Source organism: Rutilus rutilus, assembly GCF_951802725.1.
Source record: "Rutilus rutilus genome assembly, chromosome: 1".
NCBI lineage: Eukaryota > Metazoa > Chordata > Actinopteri > Cypriniformes > Leuciscidae > Rutilus > Rutilus rutilus.
In genome coordinates, this window is record NC_140209.1 from 62412622 (window position 1) to 62431297 (window position 18676).

Below are 18676 nucleotides of genomic sequence, written 5' to 3' on the forward strand. Positions count from 1 at the left end.
TAAAATATGTTACTTTGCACACTCTTCATATCACAGTCCTGCAAAGATGACAGAAAAAACATGAGTGACAAATGTTTGTGTCAAAACATGAGAGCAGTCGCGTTTTAGACTAAACATATAATGGTGACTGAGTGCAACCTGGACACATCAGTGAATGCAGAGATATTGCTAATGTTTTTTGATGTTTCAGAGTGGATGAGAAACTTTTGGAAAACGCTTGGAAACCCTCGTGTGGACGAAGACGTCCATATACTGGTGTACATATACTGATGGTGTGACAGATCAAGAGTCATGATGAGGACCGTGATCTGACCAGTCTAGCCAGGCTGAGTGTTGTGGGTCTGGGACACGGCAGTTTTGCGTTGCGGGTCCAGGCCTGAGGTTTGAGAGATGGGGAACTCGTGTCTCCTGAACCGCTGCCGGAGCCCTTCTGGATCAGAGAGTCCAGTAGCTCAGAGCACTGCAGGAAAACATGAGGAAAGTCCCATACACAGTAAATTCCACAGTGTTAAATCAACACTGCTCAGAGCAAATATGGTCCCACTCTACAGAGTGTTAAAGTAACACTAAAGCGGTGTTAAAGTTAATGAGATAATTAAGTGATTAATTTAGTGATGATTGAGCATTATTGAAGACACCTGATGTTAACAAGCAGAATCACTGAAGGAGAAAATCATAAATTGTAAGTTACCATTATGGTGATCAGTGTTTGCTTTAGTTGGGCCCTTATGTATTCATGAAATTTGGTGGGCATGTAGCCCCACTAGACTTTTACGGAAAAATTTCGTTTGGTCCCCGGGGGCCACTCCCCCCCCGCACTGGGCCCCCCGAAACCCAAAAAATGCAGTTTTTCCTAAATAACTACCTGAACCGTGGAACCGAGGATGAATACATTTTTATGGTATGTTGCTCTTAAGGGCCCACATCAACCTAGCCCATAATCACTCATTTGTGATTTGCGCCCCTCCCATAAAAAATGAAAATGCAATATTATTCTGCTTTAATCGCCCCTATCTTCAGTGGAGATGTTCAGAACTGCACCATATTTCATGTGTATGATTAACTTGAGAATGTTTCGTAGAATTTCATCCATGGGGGGGTATAAAATAAATTCATTTATGTGCACATTTAGTGACTGTACACTCATCGGCCTGTAGATGGTGCTGTTGAGCGAAGGGTTGCTGGTTTAGGATGATACTGTCACACACACACATGCAGGAATACAAACAAACGCAAGCATGCACACACACTGACATCCACACGCACAGACACACACCCATACACACACATACAAATCCACATGCACAGACACACACACACAAACACACACGCGCACACACATGTACGCACGCACACATACACGCACAGACACACACACATACACGCATAGACACACACACATACACGCACAGTCACACACATACACAAACACACACACAAGACAGACATGCACATACTACTACTTTTTTTAGGTATCAGCCATATACCCGATTTACCAATACCCAATGTGTTATGCTTGGGCAGTATAATGAGGTGGGTGGGACATGTTTCATGCCATGTTAGATCACATCCTGAGAGTCTACGCTTTCAGAAAATATATAGTTTATATAGTTGAATCAGTTTTCTCTTCATGGTACAGACCAAAATGTATTATGTGTACACTTTCTTCACCTAAATCCATAAAATCCCATTAATTTCAATGGGACATTTACTTAACTGTTCTACTAGGTACAGTGGGAATGAGTTTCATTTTGTTTTGTTTTTTGTTTAAAAAGCTGTTTGTTGTTACCAATGTAGCATGAAAAAGTCTTGCTTGAACACAATAAGTGTGTTTTTGAAACTCATTTTTATAATACATTATGTAGGGAAAACCACTGTTATGAATGTGACATTTTCACATTACGGATGTTAAGTGTCTAAACTAATGACTTTTGATATAAAACTTAAATAGTAATAGCAAATAATTACAAAACTCTAAATTATCCATGATCCACAGGAATACTCCAGACAGTCTTTTAAAATATACAACTTATATACATAAACACGCAATACAGCCAAATTGCTCCACGTCATTTATTTTTGTGGAAAGCCAGTGCAGGCCTGAGCGGCGGTCATATTTTGTACCGCCATGCGGTACATCTAGTTAATAAAGATTTTAAAGTACAACATAATTCGAGAATTTATTCTGATTCAAGGGGAATCAGAATGCCAAATCCTGACTGGGCGAGAGGAGGGTAATTCGCACCTGAGAAACACGATTGCTGCTGATAGTACTGAAGGAGCTTAAATATGTATACAGTGACAGGTGTCGTATTCCTATAGGTAGATTTTGGATCAGTTGAGAGTCAGCTGAAGCGAGCTTGACTTACGTAACCTGCCAGAACTGACGCTACGCATCATTTTTGTAACACATCTTTCCCTCGCGGGTCAAAATGACCCGAAGCCCTAAAATTATACTTAATTTAGTTTTTTTAGTTTTTTTTTCCAGAAAGTTTATTTAATTTAATTTTGATAATATTGTTTCTATTTTTTAATGCAATGTTTTGGGAGATTTTGTGTTCTTTATTTTATTTACCTTTAAATTGCTAGATTTAATCAATAAATAATAAATAAATACTAATTTAGAAGCATATTCCTCACATTCATTCAATTTACTGTAAATTCAAAATAACTCACAATTTCATGCCTAACCCTTTTAATTCAGCTCAGAATATCTCACATTGGGTGTCTTTGCCGACCTCTTGTGGAAAAATAATAATATAACATGATATTTCATGACTCTTGCCACTAGCCACCTAGTATTCACATGTAGACATTATAAAATAATTTTTTGGTAAAGTTTTAGCATTTTTAGTTTGAATTGTGAGCATTTTTAGGTTTTTCTATGTGTTTCTGAAGCATTCCTCGCATTCCATTCATTCCTGAGGGGGTCAATTTGACCCGATTTGCTACATTTTTAAATTTCAACCACAAAACTTCCGAATCCATTACATTTGTGTGTGTGTGTGTGTGTGTGTGTGTGTGTGTGTGTGTGTGTGTGTGTGTGTGTGTGTGTGTGTGTGTGTGTGTGTGTGTGTGTGTGTGTGTGTGTGTGTGTGTGTGTGTGTGTGTGTGTGTGTGTGTGTGTGTGTGTGTGTGTGTGTGTGTGTATTCGTGGTTCAAGTGCGACAAAAGTCATAGGGGTCTTGGACACCTCCGATGAACACTCAATTTAAAAAAAATTGTCAAGCTCAAAATGACCCAAGGGAAGAATGAAGGTGAAACGAAACTTGTATTTAGTACCTATCCTCGTCTTCCTTGAAAAACTCAATTCAACACCTTGTCCTCACCAGTCTCAGAGGTCCAGAGGAAGCGCCCGTGGCCCGCGTGTGCCAGGCGGCTCAGGGCCCGTGTGGTTTTGGCCCGTGTGGTTTCGGCCTCTTCTCCGGTGAACAGGCACACGTGGAGGTTCAGGCTTGAAACGCTGCAGCGCTCAGACACATAATCAGTGACGGATTCCTGAGGAGGAGATAATGTTGTTCATATGTCTATGTGCTGTTTTGAATATGCTTTAAGACAAACCGTGTATGTAAATTCATAAGTCGACACCATTGCAGAGTATTTTCTCTTTAAAACTGCAGTGAACCAAAGACAGTCTCAAAAACACGGTTTGAAATCGCTGGTGTTTCTGACGTCACAAACTACCTTGTAACCAATCAGGGGTGCGTTTCCCAAAAGCATCGTTTGCCCACTATGTTCGCGAGTTCTGTCATTATCAGCATAGTTCAACGAGTCGGTGTTTCCCGAAACCATCGTTCTAACGAACATTCACAAACAGCATCGCACAGTTGTGTGTTTGGAGCGACAGATCTCGGCCTGTGGTTAGAAGCATAGTTTCTTGTTTGCATGACATGTGGACTCAATAAATCCTTATCTTGAGCAATAAGCAAACTCACATTCAGTACAACCTGTGTCTTTAATTTAGAAAACACACAAATGTCATTTACGACTTTTAGTTTGTCAAGAGATTTAAAGTGTCGTTTTTGAAGAGTGCGCATGTGTGAGCGTGCTCTAGAACGTAAGAACGAGCCTATGATTGAATCTGGAAATAAAGCAAAATGAGAGATAGTCCTCAGATGCCATGTCCGTAATTTATAGCAAACATCTAGCGTTAATTCAATCTCAAACACATTCATTAAAGAAAGTTATTACTCCACCACGTGCGTGACATCATTAACCAGTGTGGTTGAGCGACCACTTTGCGATAATACAGTTTTGGGAAACAGTCGTGACTAGCTAGCTGATTTCTTCAACAAAGGATTGTACTATAGTAGTGAAGCAGCGAGTTACGGGAAACACACCCCTGATCAATGTGTGATCGTCAACAAGTGGATCTCTGAGCTGCTGTGAGTGAGTGGAGGCGGGGCTCATTTACATATTCATAGAACCGCGTATACTAAATGAGGCAAGTGTGTAGAGTTACATTCAAGCTATTTTAAGCCATGAAGACATTTTATCAAGGAAAAAACGCTTAAATATGTAATTTTGGTGATCAGAGATGAGTTTTAAGGGATTAAATGATTGACTACAGGGAGACTTGAAAACACTAATTTCCTTTTCTATGTTGAAACTTTATGCACTGTCTCAAATGTCTCCAAAAATCCTCCAAGTGACGATGACACATGACTAACTTAATGGGAACTTCTGCTAAATGTTCTTTTATTTTGTGATGAGACAGAAGCGTGAGTGTCCGACTGACCGTGTGTTGATCAGGCGTGCCGGTGGTGAAGAGGTAAACGCCTCGAGTCAGAGACGCTTCTTCTTCTTCCTGCGGTTCCTCCTCTAGAGCGCGCCGGAGAGCTGCCAGAGTATCACGACCCCCCACACACTCTAACGCCTGGACCCACCTGAACACACACACACACACACACACACACACATCTGGTTCGCTGTCTCATGGGGACTCTCCATAGACGTAATGGTTCTCTTACGAGAGATTCTCTCGTACTGCGTAGAATACGCTAGGGGAAAATCCTTTTCCACGAGAATACTGAAGCCAAAAAATTATCCTTAATTTTGTATTAATGTAAAACGCGTTGCGGCAGCATACAGACATAGGCGAGGCAGCTTGCGCGCCTATTGGCTGGTCTGCTGGCAACTGCTTAAGCCTATCGAGCGAGACCTAGAGTGACGTCAGACCCAATGAGGGCGCTTCGCGTCCCGCCGAAACGGGCGTGGCTTAGGTCTATAAATACCGCTCGCAGGCCTTATATCTCTGATTTTTCATCCTTCAGCGAAGCAACTCACATCGCTGGATCCGAGAAGAAGCCGCGCTGTTGAAGAAGCACTTCAGCGGGACGAGTCGAGAAGCTGCTGGCCGAGCCGCCTTCATCGCCTTCCTGCTGCGCTATCCGGCGTTATATCCTTTTCTCTTCTACTGTGCCTTGTGTGTGCTCGCCGCCGCGACACACACTCTCATTGCACTAAAAGAGCCGGGCGTCTTTTTCAAGACGCCCCTTTCCTGAGGATCACGCAGTTCTCGCGCTCGCTGACGGCGACTGCCCTCACTGCGAGCTAGGTACTGCCTATGGTGACTCTGAGGACTCACCTGGCATCCTTCTCCGAGACTGCTTCTCCGCCCTTCCAAGCCGCAAAGCTCGCCGGTTCGCCCGCTTGCCTTGCCTGCTTGGGGGATGATGCCTGCTCGCCCTCTGTTCGAGCCGCGCAACCGCGCCGTTCACAGGGGATGTCTGGAGCGGACCGTCACGGGGCTGGCTTTCTCTCTCCCTCTGTTCGAGCCGCGCAAACTGCGCTGCTCACAAGGGAGGCTGGAAGCGGATGGTCGGGGTTAGTTTTTCTTTACGTTACAAGAAAGCTACCCTACCCCTGCGCCCCATTCACGCGTCACTCACCGGCGAAAGGAGAAAAGTGTTTACAGTCCCGTCGAGACCGGACTGACCTCATTTCTCACACATGTCTCAGTTCCCTGATCAGGCGACTGGAAATGTCTATACTGCAGCAAACTTGCCTGTTTTTTAATACACGCACGCCTGCAAGCAAACGCCGAAGAAAACATGTTGACGCTCTTTTATATGCTCGTTTATCTGAAAGCCTTTGTGTTTCCCCCCTGTGGCTCAGTGGCGGAAACCTAGGTTTTTTCACACGGGAGACCGGTGTTCGAATCCCGGTCTAACGGCAGATAAATTATGCCGCCAATGCTTCGTTCTGTCAGTTCCCTGGAAGGCGACTGCAGACGTGCATTTTGCAGCCGACGAGCGCGTTGTACAACCCGCTCGCCTGCACCTAGACACCGTTTCTATGGTTCCCGTGCGTCACTGGCGAAAGGAGAAAAGTGTTTACAGTCCCGTCGAGACTGGACTGACCTCATTTCTCACACATGTCTCAGTTCCCTGATCAGGCGACTGGAAATGTCTATACTGCAGCAAACGTGCCTGTTTTTTAATACACGCACGCCTGCAAGCAAACGCCGAAGAAAACATGTTGACGCTCTTTATATGCTCGTGCATCTAAAAGCCTTTGTGTTTCCCCCCTTGTGGCTCAGTGGCGGAATCCTAGGTTTTTTCACACGGGAGAACGGTGTTCGAATCCCGGTCTAACGGCAGATAAATTATGCCGTGCATTTTGCAGCCGACGAGCGCGTTGTACAACCCGCTCGCCTGCACCCAGACACCGTTTCTATGGTTCCCGTGCGTCACTGGCGAAAGGAGAAAAGAGTGTTCTAGTCCCGCTGCGGCCGGGCCGATCTCAATTTCTCACACATTTCTCATTCCCCTCTGAAATTCAGGCGACTGGAAATGTCTTTATTGCAGTGAGCGAGCCTGTTGTTACACGCACGCCTGCAAACAAACGCCAGCATGTTGACGCTCTCTGATAATACTCGCGCTGACTGAAATCCTATGTGTCTTCCCCTGTGGGCCAGTGGCAGATTCACAGATTCCCGCACGAGAGACCCGTGTTCGATCCCGGGTCTACCGGCAAATAAAATTATGCCGTCAATGCTCGCTCTGTCAGTTCCCTGAAGAGGCGACTGCAGATGTGTATTTTGCAGCCAACGAGTGCATTGTACAACCCCCTCGCCTGCACCCAAACCTTGCCGCTCGTCCAGTTCCAAGAAATGTGACTGGTCCAGCGTATTTAGCAGCCAACAAGCCGGTTCCGTTGCCCGCTTGCCTGCACAAAAAAGCCATTTTTACGGCTACCCAGATAAATCCCTTAAAGAGTGTATTTTCTGGTGTCCCGGCCACGGCCGATGGTGTTTTCATGTGTTGAAAAAATGCCCACTACTCAGTGCCCATTCCTACACACAAGCACAGCCCTTCACACAGGGCTCGCGCACATAAAATCGACTCAGATCGATTGCGCTTTAAACGTAGCAAACGTGCCCACTACCCAGTGCCCACAAACGCTACTTCCCACATGTCTCATGGTCTCTGTAAATACAGGACCAGTATGCATACGCTCTGCTCACGCGAGCAATGCTGTAAAAGTGGTGTATGTGCCCGCTGCTCTGCGCCCACGCCCACACACAGACATGAAACTAGCCCAGCCCTCCCCCTCTCAGTTAGACACTGCAGAGGAGTCCAGCGCGGGCATTCTGCCCGCTGTTATCAGCGCGCCCCCTGCCTCAGATGTCATGAGCGCGACGCTTATGTCACAGCACACAAAAGCCGCTGTATCGCGAGCCGATCAGAGCGTGCTTCGCATCCAGCCCCTAGCTACTCGCGCACTTGCGTGGGAAAAAGCTTCCCGGGGTTTCGAGATGGGTGCTGAACATCATAAAAGAAGGCTATTCGCTGCAGTTTCGCCGGCGCCCTCGCCGCTTCATGGCGCGCGCCGAGACCACGGTAGAATCGAAAGTAGCTCATCTACTTCGAGCCGAGATTCTGAAACTGTTGAGCAAAGGGGCTATAGAACCCCTATCTCAAGCTCAAAGCGAAGGGGGGCTTTACAGCAGAGACTTCCTGGTGCCCAAGAAGGATGCGTATTTTCAAATACAGATAGCGTCACGTCACAGGCAATTTTGAGATTCGCCTTTGAGGGCCAGGCATATCAGTACACAGTCCTGCCTTTCGGCTTGTCCCTGGCACCCCGTACATTTACGAAGTGCATGGACGCAGCGCTCGCACCCCTCAGACTACGGGGTATGCGAGTGCTGAACTATCTGGACGACTGGCTGATTCTAGCCCAATCTCACTCGGAGCTTGTAGAGCACAGGACCATTTTACTCGATCACCTCGAGAATCTCGGTCTCGCAGTGAACTGGGAAAAGAGCTCGCTATTCCCCAGTCAGATTATATCTTTTCTGGGAATAGAGCTGAACTCGCTGCTAATGACAGCACGCCTGTCATCTCAGCGCACACTGGACATTCGGCGCGCAGCCGGCTCGTTCCGCTGCGGCGCGATAGTCCCTCTCAAAACATTTTAAAGGATGCTAGGTCTGATGGCCTCAGCATCTTCAGTTCTCCAGTTGGGCCTTCTGCGCATGTGCCCACTGCAGTTCTGGCTCAGAAAGAGAGTACCACGCACAGCGTGGGCCTCCGGTCGGCTTCGCTTCAAGGTCAATCAAGCGTGCATTGCAGCTTTGAAACCTTGGGAGGCAAAAGACTGGTACCAATCAGGTGTAAGCCTGGGGACTTCCTCGAGAGTGATGGTGGTGTCCACGGACGCATCCACCTCGGGATGGGGAGCACTGCTCGAGGGCAGACCGCTTTTTGGCCAATGGTCAAAGCAGGAGAAGCTCTTACATATCAACTGCCTCGAAATGTTGGCAGTGAGCAAAGCGCTCACGCGCTTTTGTCCCCTCATAAAGGGACACCACGTGCTAATACGTTCAGACAACGTCTCAGTGGTGTCCTACATAAATCGCCAGGGCGGCCTCAGGTCCCTGACTCTGTACAGGCTAACCAAGCGCCTCCTGATATGGGCCTGCAGCAACCTGCTCTCGCTGAGAGCGGCGCACGTGCCAGGGCTCCTAAATATAGGACCAGACAGACTGTCCAGGAACCAGGTTCCGACAGGGGAATGGTCTTTGCACCCACAGACAGTCCAGCTGCTGTGGAAGAAATTCGGCAGAGCGGAAGTAGACCTGTTCGCGTCTCAAGAAAACGCTCACTGTCCAGAATTTTTCTCAAAGAGCAAGGACGCGCTGATCCACGAGTGGCCTCGCCGTCCTCTCTACGTTTTTCCCTCTGTCTCCCTCCTGACGCAGGTGGTAGAACGGGTCAGGGAAGAAGGATGCTCAGTGCTGCTTGTAGCCCCACTTTGGATGAGCCAACCTTGGTTCCCAATTGTGATGCAGTTAGCGAGCACCGCCCCGTGGCCAGTGCCTCTGAGGAGGGATCTCCTCTCTCAAGCCAACGGCTCGATCTGGCATCCTCACCCAAGAGCTGTGGTCCCTCCATGTGTGGGCCATCAACGGGTACCCGCTGACCTCCCACAGGGAGTGTTAAACACTATCACACAGGCCAGAGCTCCGTCTACGCGACGTCTCTATGCCTCAAAATGGTCAGTGTTCTCTAGCTGGTGCACAGCTCGTGGTGTGTCACCCCTGCATTGCGGTGTGACGGAGGTTCTCTCCTTCCTACAGGAGCTGTTGGATAAGGGCAGGTCCCCTTCCACGCTCAAAGTCTATGTAGCGGCCATAGCAGTGTTCTCTTCGACCACGCTTGGCCAGTCTATTGGAAGGAACGATTTAGTCATTCGCTTCCTTAGAGGAGCTAAGAGACTGAATCCTCCCAGACCTCCCACAGTCCCTATATGGGACCTTTCTACGGTACTGGAAGCCATGAAAGGTCATCCATTCGAGCCCTTGCAGAAGATTGATCTTAAACACCTGTCTTTCAAGACGGCGTTTCTTCTGGCTCTCGCTTCAGTGAAGCGCATAGGGGACTAACACGCGCTCTCAGTAAGCGCGACGTGCATGGAATTTGGGCCGAATGACTCTAGAGTTATACTCAAACCTAAGCACGGTTATGTTCCTAAATCCCTCAATACACCGTTCAGAGCACAGGTCATCTCCTTGTCTGCTCTGCCGGTCACTGAAGGAAATATGGACGAAAGCTCCCTTTGCCCAGTCAGGGCGTTAAGAGCTTATGTGTCTCGCTCGTCTGTTTTCTGACAGACGGAGCAGCTCTTTGTTTCGTTCAGCGGGCGTTCTAAGGGACTAGCCGCTTCGAAACAGACCCCATCCAGTTGGGTAGTGGACGCAATAGCGCTAGCTTGCACAACCAAGGGCATGCAGTGCCCGCTGGGTGTCAAAGCGCACTCCACGAGAAGCATGGCTTCATCGTGGGCCTGGTCAAGTGGGATTGCCTTGCAAGATATTTGTATGGCGGCAGGCTGGGCCTCTCCGTCTACATTTATAAGGTTTTACAACCTAGAGGTTCCCGCACTACAGACCAGACTACTGTCGGTCTAGTATGGCCAAATCTCATAAACTGACGCTGTCAGTTATGCAGCTATTTGAGTATTGCAGTCCTTGCTCTATGCTGCCATAAAGGAAGATAGTGGCTAAACCCCTCCTCTTCCAGGATTCCCTGTGAGTCCCCTGGGTGATTGTGTACTGTATGAACTCCGGGCTGTCACCCTTGAGTCTATAGTATCAGATCCCAGCACGCACGGCGTTTTACAGTAGGTTCCCCTAGCGTATTCTACGCAGTACGAGAGAATCTCTCGTAAGAGAACGTACTCGGTTACTAACGTAACCTCGGTTCTCTCTAGAGAGAGGAACGAGTACTGCGTATCCTGCCGTGCATGCACGCGCTCTGGTTGCTTCGACTATGAAAAACCAGAGATATAAGGCCTGCGAGCGGTATTTATAGACCTAAGCCACGCCCGTTTCGGCGGGACGTGACGCAAGAGGGTGCGAAGCGCCCTCATTGGGTCTGACGTCACTCTAGGTCTCGCTCGATAGGCTTAAGCAGTTGCCAGCAGACCAGCCAATAGGCGCGCGAGCTGCCTCGCCTCTGTCTGTATGCTGCCGCAACGCGTTTTACATTAATACAAAATTAAGGATAATTTTTTGGCTTCAGTATTCTCGTGGAAAAGGATTTTCCCCTAGCGTATTCTAAGCAGTACTCGTTCCTCTCTCTAGAGAGAACCGAGGTTACGTTAGTAACCGAGTACGTTTTTATACGAGCGTGGTTGGCCTATAATAATCCAAGTATTATTACATTATCCGAAACTTGGCTTACCAGCAACATCTCTGACAACGATATTAGTATAGACAACTATAAACTGTTTAGATCGGACAGAGGCACAAGGGGAGGCGGAGTAGCCACTTATGTATTATCAAATTTAAATTCTCAACTTATGGTTCCTAATGAGATTTCTGTACATTTTGAAGGACTGTTCATTAAAATCATTCTTCATGAAAACAAGCAGCTAATTATCGGAAATATTTATAGACCGCCTAACTCTCCCAAATTGGAATCAATTAAAAATATTATTTCTACAGTAATTATATTATTAATATTAATATACTTAATTATCTCATTAACTTCAACACTCTTGAGTGTGGACTCATATAGCCTACACTCCCAGGAGTGTTAATTTAACACTGGAGATTTTGCTGTGTACAAAGAGCCGTAGTTAACTGACAAGCTGAGCCATATCGCATTAATTATCGCTGGCGATACGTCCGCGATATTAATGCGATATTGCTCCGTTTGTCAGTTAACTACGGCTCTTTGTAGTAAATGCCGCTCCATCTGAAAGCAGCTGATGGCGATTTACTACTAATCAAGGAACCGGCTTTACTGACGAGATGTGCGTAACAATCTCACGATATATATCGCCCAGCCCTATGGTCCTGTCAAAACACTTTCTGTATAATGACTTCATAAAATCTGAGTATCACAGCAATGAAGGGTCTTCTATAGCAGTTTTATTATGCAAAATGAACAGCTAATATTTAACGACTTAACCAGATATTTCACTTCAGGTGGTATTAATAAAGCAGAACACTACATAATGATTTTTATCAGTATCACTAAAAGTGACCAACATCACCTGTTCTGAGTTTTTTTTGGATTCCTGCAATAACAAATATGCATCAGAGACACACAGTTAAAGCAGCCAGACAAACATTAAAGTTAAACACTTAAAGGTCAAGAGCCCAACTAAAGCAAACACTAATCTCCATCATGGTGACATCAAACTTTTTTTTTTTTTCAATAAAACTTCAACTTCTAAACCTCTGTGGTGTGCAGTGTAGTCACAACAAATCATGCATATAATTAACTGCATGTTTTTCAGTAAAAAAAAAAACTGAAAATAAGTGTGAAATAACTGTGTTTTTACTGTGTGTTTCTGTTAAAAAAGGTTTATGAAGATTTCTGTAAAAGTATTTTGCACTTATTTAAATTAGGATATTTTACTTTATTTTTACGGTTTTTGTTTGGCAGCCGCAGCTGACAGTCATTGACTGTTTTTTGTACAATTTTATTTTTTACAGTGTAATTGTAACTCAATACATTTCAAGTCACGCTAGTCACCACCCAGCCAGTAATGACATGTGGGGCCCAAATGGGTCTGACATGAATTGCCCAATTAATACCCATGCAGTACCCTTACAGGTCCCACTTTTAGTACATCTGGGCTTCCACGGCTTGCCCCAATGTGGATCCCGGGTGCAAGCCCATAATGGGGCCCACATTTGCCGCCCATGAAGCCCTCATCTGGGCCCCACATATCATTGCTGGCTGGGTATGCCACCGTTAGTCCGATTGACTTGAAAATTAGCATGCCATGCCTTTGTCCGAGCTGCCACGATTGTCTCTGCGTACATTGACGTATCTCAAAAAACATGTCCGCCATGGGCCAATGAATTATCATTAACTGTTAAAAAACTTTAAATCCATATATTTTCTATGGTAAATTTACTGTATTGGCTGTAAATTATAATTTCCATCTATGATTGAGATGGTAACAGGCTTGCTAAATAAAACATTTTACTACTAAACAACACTTTTTACGCATGTGCTAAAAGGCCTTAAACCACTTGAACCCCGATAATTGCTGATGCCCCAAGCTTTCCATATTCTTTTGTCCATGATTAAAGTGCTCCACACGGATTTGGAGAGTAAATAAAGGCCTTCTGAAGTGGCGATGCGTTCGTGTAAGAAAAATATCCATATTTTAACTTTAGCAACTATAATAACTTGCTTCCGGCAGACGGCTGTGCGCAAGTCGACTTACGCCAAAAGAGTAACACTTGACGGTGTATGACGTAGGCAGAGGTGGACTGGCCATCTGGCAGACCAGGAGGGCCGACGTGCTTTTTGGGCCGGTACATCTCATACTTTTTTTTTCTCTGAACAGCCCATACAACTCGTAGATCGGCGGCCCATTCATTTTGTTTTGCTTAATTGGCAGAGTGGGGTCTTTGTGCCAGTGTAATGCATTGGTCATTTTTCTCACAGACCGGACCATGAAACACATAGATCAGTGTGGCCTATTGGTTATTTTCTTGATTGACACTGGGCTGGCCCAATCACATCTTTAAACTCCTCCCCCTTTGGGCTCTGACGAGCGTGCAGTGTCAGTGTGATTCTGTCAAAATAGTCAGAGAGATGGAGAAGAAACACAAGGAATGTGCAGAGAAAAAAAGTGAAAAAAAAGAAACCGGCCCTTCAAGCAGACGCTGTAAAATGTGTCAAAATAACAGATATGTTTTGTGCATCAGCAGGACCTCATTCAGCTCCCGTGGCTGATGAGGATAGGAGGAGGAGAAGGAGAGAGATGAGTGTTAGAAACTTTTGTTATGACTTTTGTTAGAAATTAGTTTCCAGGTCTTTTCTAGCAATTAGCATTTGAATGAATAATGACCCAACGCTGAGGGAGACCAATACAGCTCTCGTCTTTATTAATCCTTTGTTTCAGAATATATAGTAAGAATATGAGGGGAGTACCACAGATTTAGCCAATAGGAATATACATTACATCATATAGAAAAGACATTGTATAACAAGTCCATATATGGTCAGTTTCTGGTTCCAGAAAGGCCTTTCAATGTATAACATAGGGAATGTAAGACTCTTCCTCCATTTAAACACAGAGGTCCACATAATGAACAACAGTTGCCAGTACATTCTTACAGGACAAAGAAATCCTATATAGCATGCTTTACTCAGACAGTTAAACTAGAACTTATAACAACTTTCAAAACACTTAGGCTATATGAGTGTAGGAACCCATTACCCATTTAGGCATTATTTCCACATCGGCATAGTTGACGATTACTGCATTTTACTAGGACTGTAATGAGACACGTTGGTAAATTATGTTTTCCGCCAAAATAAAAGCTTGATGCAGTTTCCGTCAATATTAAAAGATTATGGGCCCTATTTTAACGATCTGAAACGCAAGTGTCAAAGCGCAGAGCGCAAGTAACTTTGTGGGCGGGTCTCGGCGCTGTTGCTATTTTCCCGGCGGGATAAATGACTCTTGCGCCCGGCGCAAATCTAAAAGGGGTTGGTCTGAAGTAGCTTCATTATTCATAGGTGTGGTTTGGGCGTAACGTGAAATAAACCAATCAGAGCATCATCTCACATTCCCTTTAAGAGCAGACGCACTTTTTCCTTGGCGTATTGCTATTATAACGGCGGATTTGCCAGGCGCGCGCCAGGAGCGGTTCACAGCCGAGGAGAGCAACGCTCTCCTCACGGCCGTAAAAGAGAGAGAAGTGACATTGGGGATGGAGAAACACCCAAATTAGCTTCGGTTAAACAGGCATATAATAATGTGGGTAAATGTGTAAGCTAGATGTATGCTTTTATAATAAATTGTCTATCTGTAACACAATTGTCAGTTTTAAGACAAATTTGAAAACATACTTTTATTCTCTTGCTTTTAATTCTCTTTAATTTCTTATGTCTTTTTGCTTTATTTTTTGTTTTGAAATGTTGATACATATTTATTTTTTTATTTTTTTATGTGTGTCTTACACACATTTTTATGTAATTTTAAGGCATATTGTTTCTGCCTTTCCTGCTCTAACTTGTAAAGCACATTGGGTCAACTGTCGTTCGTTTAAATGTGCTATACAAATAAAATGACTTGACTTGACTTGACTTATCTATCTATCTATCTATCTATCTATCTATCTATCTATCTATCTATCTATCTATCTATCTATCTATCTATCTATCTATCTATCTATCTATCTATCTATCTATCTATCTATCTATCTATCGTTTGTAATAATATGATTTGCAAAAATGAAAACTGCTGCTTCTGTGTAGATTAGAGAATCAAAGTTTATGCGCGTTGTGCACGCTATACATTATGGTCAAGCATGCGCCCTTAAAATAGCATAATGAACAACGCGCAACGCGCCACTGACTTTAGACTAGGTTTTTTCTGGCCAGTGGCGCAATTGTTTTATGGAACAGTAAAATAGCACCAGGGATTGTTTGCGCCGGAACACGCCTCCTTTTTTGCGCTGAACCGCCCAGGGAGCGCAAGTTCATTCCCTAGTTTAGCGACGTGCTTCTGTGGAGGGAAAAGCGCGCTTTGCGCGGGTGCAAAATAGGAATGAAACATGCGTCGGTGTACAAAGTCAATTGCGCTGGGTGCAAGATAGGGCCCTATGTGTTTATCTCTTTCAAGTATAGAAATTAATACAAAGCTAGTTATGAAAAATATTTTTTTCAGTTTGAAGAGGTTTTTTGATGGAGAATGTGAAAATAACAAGAACTTATGTTTAAGAAATTGCTCATTCTGACTTATTTCGTTAGCATAGGTTACATATACTTGTTCTCAAACCAAGCTCATGCTCCACTCTTCACCATAATGGTAACCCCCCTAAAAATTTCACCATAACAGAAATTATTTTAAATCAGCAAAACATTAAACATTTCCCACTTAACTTGCATAAAAATATTATATAACACATTACATAATCCAAGCACAGTTTTAGTTAAATTTAAGTCTGTCGATCTAAATTAAATGAAACAATTCAGATTACTTAAAAATGTGTCAGTTCTGTGAACTCAAAAGAAAAATGAAGTTCTAAATACTCATAAAAGTTAATTTGATTTTTGATTTAATTTAAGTTTACCCTGCTCAGGCGAATTCATTATTTTAAGCATTATGGATGATACCAAAACGCCCAAAGCACAGACATAAACACAATAATAGTGAATATGTAAATAACCAAGAAGGTCATATTTATGATTCTTGCCACTCTGGTCCAGTACGGAAGCTGTCGTAACTCAGTGAGGAACTGCTTCAGACGGTCGTGAGTATAAGACTGCTCTTCATTCTGATCTCTAACTGAGTCTGGAGGATTCTGCTGGTCTATTACACCAACTGTGAGAGGAAAAAAGCATAGCTCTGTATAAATGTTTTGTCTGCATAATCTCACATACTCTATTATAGAAAAACAAATGAATTTCACATGTGGTTTTGGGGTGGCTTGTTTAGAATTTGATAATGCATGGTTTTACATTTGCTAAGTTCAGACTTCAAATGCTATTTTCATCCATCCATTCATCCATCTAAACCGTGTGTCCTGTTTTAGAGACACAAGCATGCTGGAACATGGAGTTTAATTTACTCAAAGATTAATTGTATTATATTTTCTTTGCATATGTACCAAAGCTACAAAGCAATCAAATCTTAAACTTATTTTCACTAATAAACCTTAATTTGTGAAGTAAACATATAAAATAAATTAAAATGTTACTCTTAATCTGATGTTGTGCCAGTTCTTACCATCTTGTCCACTAACAGCAGCTGTAGTTTCCACTGATCTCTTCTCAGCTCCTTTAGCCTTCAGATAATTCACAAGGATGGTCTCCAAAATGCTGATGGAAATTAGAAAGAAGATCACACCGCAGAAAACCCCTGTGAAAAACACAAGATACTGTAGGTTTAAATCCTTTTTGTTTGATTTTTGTGACTTCAATTACTGAATTGTATTCTTAAAAAATAAGTAATATTAAATAATCAGCCCAGTCAACACTTTAATCTCAGAGTGATCTCACCATGTGGTCACAACGTCAGCAATGTGAGTTCACAGTGATCTAAATGTGTACCCAGGTAGCAGGGAATGTTCTCAGAACGTTGGCTAACATTCCCTACAAGTTTGGTTAATGTTTTAAAGAAAACATTTGAATGTAATGTTCAAAGAATGTTTTGAGGATGTTTTCTCATTCCAAGTAATGTTTCTATAAGGTTAAATGTAAACTAAGATATAACGTTTTAACTGTAACATTTTGAGGATGTTTTTAGAGAATGTTGTCCTACACAGCAAAAACTCCAGTGTTAAATTATTTCTCCTGGGAGTTTATTTGACTCCACACTCAAAGGGTTAAAGTATTAAAATATGAGTGTTAAATGAACACTGAAGAGTGTTAAAATGAATGAGATAATTAAGGGATTCATTGTGTGATGATTAAGTATTATTGAAGACACCTGATGTTAACAAGCAGAATCACCAAAGGAGAAAATCTAATTTTAAGTTACCATTATGGTGATTAGCGTTTGCTTTAGTTGGGCTCTTGACCCCTTAAACTACTAACTTTAGATTTTGTCTGGCTGTTGTAACTAAGTTATAACTTTCAGCTGAACAAAGATAAAAGGTGATCAGGTGGTGTTGGTTATGTTTTCATGAAATCATCATTTGACCTGAAACACTAAACTCATTTACACATGGTCATTTAGCAGATGCTTTTATCCAAAGCAACTTAAAACAAAGGACTAAACTTTAGAGAATATTGATTGCAGCAGCCTGGTTGCTTTATAGCATACGATTTGTAGAATTTTCCATAGAATCCAAAATATTTCTTGAAAGTTCTGTTTGAAATATTTTATTTAGAAAACACAGACATCAAGATTCAGCCTGTGAATCTCAACAATGGTGACAATAATAAAGCATGTTGCATTCTGGGTGCAACCAATCAAAACTCATTCATGGCCCTCATCATGCATTGCGTTATGAATAAATTATGATCTGAATTGTTTTAGTAATTTCCTTTTCCTAACTAAATATTTCGTTTGTCACCATTGATGAGATTCATACACTCATTCTTGATGTCTGTTTGTGCCTAAACATTTATTTTTTTTCAAAACAACTTTTAAGAAATCCGTTGAAATGTATAAAATTCTGGATCTTATGTTGTAGATTCACTGTGATGATGTAATCAACAATATAAATTTAAGTCAGAGATTAGGCTCTAAATGAGTTTTGTGATTCAGGTCAAATGATGATTATATCAAAACATAATCGACAACATCTGATCATCTTTTCTCTTTGTTCATATGGGAGTTATAACTCAGTTACAACAGCCAAACAAAATTTAAAGTAAAAAATGTAAGGGTCAAGAGCCCAGCTAATACAAACACTCATCACCATAATGGTGACTTAAAATAGTGCTTTTCTCCTTCAGTGATTCTGCTTGTTAACATCAGGTGTCTTCAATAATGGTCACTCATCGCTCAATTAATCACTTAATTATCTCATTAACTTTTTATCACTGGAGTTTTTGCTGTGTATGGTTTAAGAGAACATTCTGGAAACCAAAATAAAACTACCCGCTGAAAATATTATTACAACTTCATGGTAATGTTCTCAGAACGTTTTTAGAACAAAACATTTCTAGCTGGGTAACCTCACAGCGCACTCACTGTGTGCTCATACTATGACCACAATATGAGCTCATCCCAGCTAGAA

The 18676-nt window shown here is 43.2% G+C and overlaps 1 protein-coding gene across 1 annotated transcript in view; it reads right to left on the bottom strand.

The window, feature by feature from the left end:
• The window catches only part of vwa3a (von Willebrand factor A domain containing 3A), a gene marked incomplete at its 5' end in the record, with an annotated part of 53416 nt that overhangs the window by 12080 nt on the left and 22660 nt on the right, over positions 1 to 18676 (bottom strand). Inside the window, 3 exon segments of the mRNA XM_084432396.1 lie at positions 314 to 460; positions 3319 to 3498; positions 4739 to 4886. Coding sequence (XP_084288522.1) covers positions 314 to 460; positions 3319 to 3498; positions 4739 to 4886 — 475 coding nt within the window.